The sequence below is a fragment of the Euphorbia lathyris genome, chromosome 7, assembly GCF_963576675.1.
Source record: "Euphorbia lathyris chromosome 7, ddEupLath1.1, whole genome shotgun sequence".
Taxonomy (NCBI): domain Eukaryota; kingdom Viridiplantae; phylum Streptophyta; class Magnoliopsida; order Malpighiales; family Euphorbiaceae; genus Euphorbia; species Euphorbia lathyris.
Genome location: NC_088916.1, coordinates 61213986 through 61222604, shown reverse-complemented (window position 1 = coordinate 61222604; position 8619 = coordinate 61213986). Strand labels below are relative to the sequence as shown.

General features: G+C 34.9%; 1 protein-coding gene across 1 annotated transcript; it reads right to left on the bottom strand.

Moving 5' to 3' along the window:
* Positions 1 to 5176: 5176 nt before the first annotated feature.
* Positions 5177 to 7878, bottom strand: LOC136234931 (protein SPA, chloroplastic). Its single transcript, XM_066024422.1, has 5 exons — positions 7608 to 7878; positions 7438 to 7521; positions 7290 to 7341; positions 5592 to 5748; positions 5177 to 5378 (listed from the first exon to the last, which is right to left on the bottom strand). Exons 1-5 carry the CDS (start codon positions 7767 to 7769, stop codon positions 5357 to 5359), a joined length of 477 nt encoding a protein of 158 aa, XP_065880494.1. The 5' UTR covers positions 7770 to 7878; the 3' UTR covers positions 5177 to 5356.
* Between the last annotated feature and the right edge of the window lie 741 nt (positions 7879 to 8619).

Below are 8619 nucleotides of genomic sequence, written 5' to 3'. Positions count from 1 at the left end.
GACCATATTTAGTGAGAAATATGGCATGTGTACACAGTCTGAAGACCTATTGGGTATGGCAGAGAAGTGTTGGGTAAGACCATATGGGATAGGCAATGTTAAGAGACGTCTCGTATATATTGTGAATTGTGATTTGAATTATAAGGGGATGAACTCAAGAATGGATACAAGATTATATATTTTTGGTTTTTGGTTTAATACCTTAATCCTATTACGAACTTTAGTTTTGAGTATGTTTTACAAGGTTTTGATTAAATCCTTTATAAATGTATATATATGTAGTTATATTAAGTAAAGTTGATTTTTATAGCTGATAGTTTCTTATTGAGATTTTTATCTCATGTTTTCCAAATGTTTTTATTGTTTTGTTTTAGGCGAGGAAGTGCAAGGTACCGAGAGGGGTACTCGATCCTAGGGCGAGGTTCGGTTACAGCTACGAGGTGCAAGTCGTCTCTAGGGTATTGCATCCATTTTGTTCATGTATATATAAGTGGATATTATACGGACACTTGTATAACTTGTTTTGGCAGTGTCCTTTTGTTTGGTTTGTACTATCTACTGGTATATCTATAATTAGCTGGAGTTGAGAACTTATGAAATAGTGTGATATCGGTTATGATTAAGTCATAACTTTGAGCTAGTGATATAGAGAATTGTCTATATAGGTGCTGCTGGAAGATCAGATTCACACCTGAATCTTAAGATGCATTTTTCGACCAGATATAGGCCGAATCTGTCATGGAGTCCTAAATGAAAGTTCTTTATTTTTATCTTATGTTTCCAGGAGTTTTTGAATCGCCTTAATCGGACTCCGTATGACAAAGTTAAGCTGGAAACGATATATGTTATTCATTTTAGCTTTAAACCAGAATTTGGTTTTTGATTTGATTTTTCTCCTTAATTGAGAGATATTGCTACTGGTTTATATAATAAGTCGGTGGTAATGTCTCACCGTCTTATCTGATCTTATTTTGGGTCGGGTTTGACATGACATCAGCAAGTCAGGCTGCCCATGTGTGCCTGCCAGCCACTTGCCTAATTCAGAATGCCTAGGTGGTGATAATGTCACTTCTGTTTGCCCATGTCTTCTGGAGCAATGCTTGTAATTCACAACCCTTGGGAGTAGCTATAGCAAGTGGCCAACTTGTAGGAAGCAACTTGGCTGAGTTGGCTGCTGGTGGACCCACTGGCCATGCTGGCTGGTTCTTGCGGACCCGCCCACTTGGCACCTTGCCAATTCTCCTAACCAGCAATACTTCTTTCGTGTCAAAAGAGAACCATAAGCTCATACAGCCCCCTTGAATGTTCCTAGACCATTGGCTCGTTGGTTGGATGGTCTAGTTGTGCTCGGTGACCCTGTTTCAAAATCTGTGGTGAGTGGGGCTGGACAGTGTCTGCCGCACGAGGGTCCCGAGTTGGTATAAGACACACTATAGGGGGGAAGACACTCTCTGCTCAGAGTGCCGCGCCGTGTTGCCTGCTGCTACAGTAGCGTTGCCTAGCCTCATGTTGGAGTGACTTGACCCGGACGTCACACTATGCATGCAAATTTATCCGGAAGTAGAGCTTAAAAAGTGGTTTTCTGCTGAGTTTGAAGAAGAAAAGCCTAAACCCTCAAAATAATATTGGGTCCCTCAATCTATTTGGGTACCATTGTTTTGGTGAAACGTCAATCCTCAAGATTGGAAAAAAAAAAGTAGTATCTGGACTCGTTCATTTTCATTGCACAAAAACAACAATGTACTAAGCATGTATCACATCCTGATAGCAATACGGATCAAGCAAACCAAACCTATAAGACAAGGTTATAATGGTGAAGAAAAGACAGGTCTCTAGGCATGCATGACAGGAAAACATAACATAAAAGAAAAAAGCAACTGCTAGAGCCTAAAGGAGTAAGCTTACATAATTTCTCTACCAGCTGCTTGAATTAGAACCTTTTTCTAGGTGGTTCACATACAGTACTGCCACACCATGTCAAGCAAATTTATAACATGCTTTCTGAATTCAATTATCAATTGAATGCTATCTAAATAAAGTCTTAACCGTGGCATTTATTTAACATGCTATCTAAATTTATAGTTACTACTGCTAGTAATTGCATTCTTCCTTAGGGAATTGAACACATGAATGACGAAAATAAATCACTCACTTTAAAAATCCCATCAGATTAACAGTATTAACCAGTTGTGCATATGAAAGCATGGATAGTCGGAATTGAGATTCCAATACCTCTAACTCTATGGCTATCCAAACAAGTTATAAGCAACTTGTGACAAAATATGCGTTTTGGCATTTATGTCAAAAATAAATAATCTGATGGTTTTGGACTTACGAGCACCAGAACCGTTGCGAGGAAAGCATGGCTGAGTATTATCTGGCTTTGCCTGCAGTATAATTAAATCACAAATAGGCACAAGAATTCGACAATTAAATTCAATTAGAAAGATTCACAACTTCAAATCTCGACACATCCCTTGTTCGATCTTTTACAATGGAGAAGCTTGTTTACGATTTGGTTGATCTTGCGATGAAGACAGCAGATACCGATAGATGCGTCAAAGCACTCTCAAAGCTTTATCATATTCCAGTTACCAACAAATTCATCGGCACCACCAACATCGGCCGCATGGTCGATTCTCTCGATTCAAATCCCCTGATAAACCAAGCGATTAGAGATTGTGCTGATCGTGTTTTGACGAAATGGAAACGCCAACTGTATAGCCGATCAGACGTGAAACCACTTCAAAACCCTAATATCGCTAATCAGAATCCAAAGGCGAAGACAAGGAAAGTTGTTTCGCATCCTCCTCCAAAGAAGAAACTCCTCACTAAACTTCTACAGAAACATAAGGCGAGTAACTTGAAGCAGCCTCAGCCTCCTCCAAAGCAACTTGATGTTGATTCTTTCCGCAACAACATGAGGCAACAAATTTTTGAGGGTTTGAATTTGGTATTCAAAGAAGAAAGAGATGGGAAGCAACTGAGCTCGTGCGATCCAATTGGAGTTGCGACGGCGGTCGAGTCTACATTGTATCAGAATTGGGGGATTGCAAATAACAAATACAGGCCACTGCTGTATCAGTTGAAAAACCCAACAAATCCAGATTTTAGGAGAAAGATTCTGATTGGAGAATTGAAGGAGGAAAGAATAGCAACGCTGAAACCAGAGGATATGGTGAGCAATAGGAGGAGAACCCAAATCCAAAGTCTATAGTAGCTTTTGTGGGGAGGGAAGGGAAGGGATGAATAGCTTTTCAAATTTTTGATCGATTATAGTAGCTTTTTTAAATTGTTTTTTTATTCATGTACAGGCTCTCAACATATTATCTATATATATTTTTTATTATAAATGTCAATTTCATATAAATTTCTACATACTGTATATAAAATACATCTGTTTTTTTTTAAACTATAAAAGACATCTGTTTAATCATATTATTAAATTCTTGCACTACTACTACAATAATTTAATGTCAAATAAGAGTAGAATTAAATTAGCCTTATATGATTGGTGAATTGCTTTTAGGTTTAATACATTACTATCTTTGAATGTTCTAAAAACTAATTTGCTAAACTAATTGGCAAATTAAGAATTAAATTTATTTAAAGTGATTTATTAGTTTTATCATTTGCTCACAACTAATTATTAGGTAAATATGCTTAAAGGGATTACTACATCCCCATTTATCCAAAACCTTTCTTATTCAATCATATGAATTAAAAAATTAATAATATCTCTTGATAGATTTAAAGGGCAACGTAAGTTCAGAGTTCGTAATACATTAAACCTTTTCCATATATGACTAACTAGTTTAGTTATTTTAAATTAATTTAATTTCAACATCAAATTAAAAACCAAATTATTATAAGACAATTTTTTTAAGCAAAATCACACTCTAAGCAATGAGTTGAAAGAAAATGGACTTTATCATATATTGGTCACTTTCTTTATTAGCATTGTACGCATGTTTTAATTTTTTCATCATAAACCAACTATTGTTAGAGATTTTATATGGTACTATCAGAGTTCTATCTAGATATTGATGAGGGTATTTCGGACACGGATCCAAAGAAAAGATCCAATTGCGTCGAAACCAGCAACACGCCCCAAGCAAGCGTAAGAATTACTGACGTTTAACCTGGCACGCCGTGTCACTTGGGGGACACGCTGTGTCGACCTCCCCAAACATTCTGTCTAAAGCTTAATTCTAGATAACAGCAATTTTTGACAGAGTCTTCTGACTTCAATACGAGTTTGTTTGATGCCCATAAGATGTCGTTTGAAAGTTAAGATCCTGAACTTTCAAATGTTCTTGGAATCGAATCAAAATATATTCGAATTAATGCCTGATTTTGTAGTTGAAGTCACTGGTCGTGTTTGCTTAAAAAACTGCTCACATTTTCCATATGTGTTTTGGCTCTTTCATTTTTCTTTTTCTCTTTTTTCTTATTCTCTTATTCTGTTTTTATATTCTTTTTTTATATTCTTTTTTATTTTTATTTTGTTGAAAGACCAAATTAATTAAATACATTTAATCATAAGCTAAAATTATAATCTATGCTAAAAAAATATAAATATTAAATTACCCCAAAAAGAATTGATCCTTTATCACATATATAAACACCAACTATAAAAATTAGTTTATACTTAAAGGTTTTAAGACGCTCAAATTAAATATTTCAAATCTCACTCATTGTTAAAATAGAAAAAAAGAAAAGGGAAAGTTTTCTTGTTTCCATCAAATTGTCAGAAGGACATAACTTTTGAGATTAATTGAATCTGTGTTATACTTTTTATATGTGGATAAATAATTTTTTATATAAATTCAATTAAAAAAACAATATAAAAAAATTTAATATAAAAAAATCATATATATTTATTTGTAACATATATCATTAAAAAACAATCTTATTAAAATAATTAGAACAAGTAAAAAATAATAAAGCAATAAAATTCAAAACCATAAAGTTTTTTGTTCTAATTGTTGCCTAGACAACTACCGTGTTTAAGGTGGCTTAGGCACTGTCTAGACGGCCAAAAAAAACATCCAAGAGACTAAAAAAAATTCAGGAGACCTACGCGGAGAAGATCAAAAAGGATTTTTTATTTTGAGCACCTTAAGTAATCCCAAACAGCCCTTTTCTTGAACAAAGCAAAAGTGCAAACATAACGTTAAAGCTGGAAAAAGAAGTTTGCCCATAAAGAACGATTAAATACAATCAGTTAACCGTCTCCATCAACTGAAAGAATAAACAACTAAATGAATTTACATTTAGGCGTCGACCAAGAAAGTATTTATCTCATATCCCATTGAACTAAATCCAAAATTGCTGCCTCTCCTTCTGAACTAGTTCAATCATCATCCTTGAACTCTCTGTTTGAAACCAAATATAAACTCGTGTGAGCAATAAAATAAAGTTGTAGGTAGCAATTCCTTTCCTACGATTCGACATCTCATTCTATGACTCCCATCTTCTAGTTCTAATGGTTATAGTGAATGATAATGATGCATTGATCATAAGTCAAGTTTGGCAGAAAATTTGTATTTATATGATCATGGAGTTTGTGAGAAATCACATATTCATACCTGCGATCAAGATATCGGGGTTGTATCCCGGAACCTTGACACGTCGTGCATGTCAAAGAACCAGCACCATCACAATTGATGCATCTGGATACTTCTTTATCATCTGCACCAAGCTCTACTGTCACTGAGCCAGTTCCAGTGCAAAATCTACATTTCTCTGGAGAAACCAGCAAATGGGTAAGAAACAGAACAAAGTTACAAAATACATGAGAAATATAGTTAAGTTTCCATCCTCCTGTCGTTTTCACTGTCATCGTTGAGAAATTTGATCCTATGTGCAATTTTTGCCTTCTCAGTGTAATGCAGCATGTACCGTACCATTTTGTTGTCACAGGGTTGTGCATTTGCATAATCAGCTCTCCTATGTGTATTTACAAATGAAAATTTTGGAATTGGTAGTCATCTTGCCCAAATATTTGGGAGTAAAGGGTAAAATACACCCATGGCCTCTCAACTTTGCACTTCTAACATACTATCCCTTTTTACCATTGACCAAGTCACAATGACCTATGATTCAAGAAATATAGTTGTTTAGAACCACATTTCTCATGAAATCGCCGTTTTCGATTTCCAAATCACCTTTTTCTGAGCCTAGTCTCTCTAAATAAGCACATTTTCTCTTCTAACCAAACAACAACTAATTGACCTCAAAACCAGAAAATTCAAGAATGAAAGTTGCTTAGACTATAACTTCCATCAGCTCTATTCCAATAAGTGATCATCTTGATGAATGGTAAAATGGCCAATATATTAGTAAAGTGCAAAGTTCAAAGTTCAGGAGCCATAATATCCGGTTTTGAACTTCAGAAGGCTATGCATGCAATTTATCCGGAAGTAGAGCTTAAAAAGTGGTTTCCTGCTGAGTTTGAACAAGGAAAGCCTGAACCCTGGAAATAATATTGGGTCCCTCAATCTATTTGGGTACCATTGTTTTGTGAAGCGTCTACCCTCAAGATTGGATAAAAAAAAAAAAAAGTAGTATCTAGACTCATTCAATTTCATTGCACAAAAACAACAATGTACTAAGCATGTATCACATCTTGATAGCAATATGAATCAAGCAAACCAAACCTATAAGACAAGGCTATAATAGTGCAGAAAAGACAGATCTCTAGGCATGCATGACAGGAAAACATAACATAAAAGAAAAAAGCAACTGATGGAGCCTAAAGGAGTAAGCTTACATAATTTCTCTACCAGCTGCTTGAATTAGAACCTTTTTCTAGGTGGTTCACATACAGTACTGTGAGAAGCCACATGTCTTTTTGCCACACCATGTCAAGAAAATTCTAACATGCTTTCTGATTGCAATTATCAATTGAAATCTATCTAAATAAAGTCTTAACCGTGGCATTTAGAAATCACAATACTTCGAAATCAAATCAGCCATGCAATCATAACTTTTCCACACTGTTTGGCAATGAGGTACACCTAGAGGTTTCTAGTTACTACTACAAGCAATTACATTCTTCCTTAGGGAATTGAACACATGACTGACGAAAAGAAATCACTCGCTTTAAAAATCCCATCAGATTAACAGTATTAACCAGTTGTGCATAGGAAAGCATGGATAGTCGGAATTGAGATTCCAATACCTCTAACTCTATGGCTATCCAAACAAGTTATAAGCAACTTGTGACAAAATATGCGTTTTGGCATTTATGTCAAAAATAAATAATCTGATGGTTTTGGACTTACGAGCACCAGAACCGTTGCAAGGAAAGCATGGCTGAGTATTATCTCGCTTTGCCTGCAGTATAATTAAATCACAAATAGGCACAAGAATTCGACAATTAAATTCAATTAGAAAACATAGAACTGTTAAACAGTGGAAGAACTAACTTACAGCATTATCAATTTGAGTTTCGTAGAAGACAGGAACACCTATCCCAATTGCAACGCTTACAACTCCAACAGCTATTGCAACTATCTGATTATAGCAAAACACATCCAGATCAACAATACTTCAAAAACAAATACAAATTCAAAAACATAAGGAGGAAGACGGAGGAAGACCGTGTTTTGGTCAAGATCAACAGCTCTGATGCATGGATAAGAAGCCGGCGAGCGTTGATTTCTCGAAGATTTGAAGGAGGATACAGAGGAAGCAGTAAAAGTTTTAAGAGGAAAGCAGAGAAACGGTGTGTGGAGACGAGGAACAGAAGCCGCTAATGGCATTTCTACTTCGTTTTTATAGTTCTTCAATTTTCAACTGGTTTTTGGAAATGGAGGTTAGGAGGTGAAAGAAAGACCGCCAAGAAATCGAAACCCCCGGCGTTTCTGAGTACAGTTGGGATTTGGATATGTGGGTCAGCTTCTTACGTCAACCACTAGTCAGTTGAGAGCGTTTTCCATCAAGATACCCATTCCACGTGGCGCAATCTCTGTGCAATGGTATTATCATTCGGCCCATATTTAAAATAGACAAGCCCAATCCAATATTGGACCGAAGAAAATCAGCCAGGAATAAAGCGGTTTTGGCCCCCTTTCTGGGAAATTTACGTACAAATTTACATTTGAAAAAACTATCTACAACTATATCAAGTTCCAATTTTAAATTATGTCAAATTAATTAAATTATTACTTTTAATTGATTTTAAGAATTGGAGTTTATAAATTAAGAATCTAAGATATATTGTCTGAAGTTTAGGATTTATGAATTGGGGTTTAGAAGTTTTAAATTAAGGTGTAAAAGCACACTTTATTTGTTATATATAGAAAATAATAACATTTCCAGAATTAAGTTTGATAATCTGATTTTATTATAATTTTTTAGTTAATCATGATATTCACGTAGAAAGCCCTAAAAATGAATCTATTTGATATAATACAAATAAAAATTATCAATTTGATTAAAGTGAAAATGTTATTATCATTTATGATGTTTATGTAAAAAAACTCAATTTATTTATAAGGCAGCACAAAACTAATTGACAAATCCTGACTGAAAAATGATTAACCAGTTCTAATAGACTGATTAATACTAATGTCATCAATAAACTGGTTGACAGATTATCTGCATCTCTAA

Excerpts from the sequence above, each read along its gene's own strand:
- LOC136234931 (XM_066024422.1), bottom strand. The coding sequence starts at position 7,769 with ATGCCATTAGCGGCTTCTGTTCCTCGTCTCCACACACCGTTTCTCTGC. Across the intron at positions 7,522-7,607 it reads TTGATCTTGACCAAAACACG|ATAGTTGCAATAGCTGTTGG; the intron begins GTCTTCCTCCGT and ends TGCTATAATCAG. Across the intron at positions 7,342-7,437 it reads AAACTCAAATTGATAATGCT|GCAAAGCGAGATAATACTCA; the intron begins GTAAGTTAGTTC and ends ATTATACTGCAG.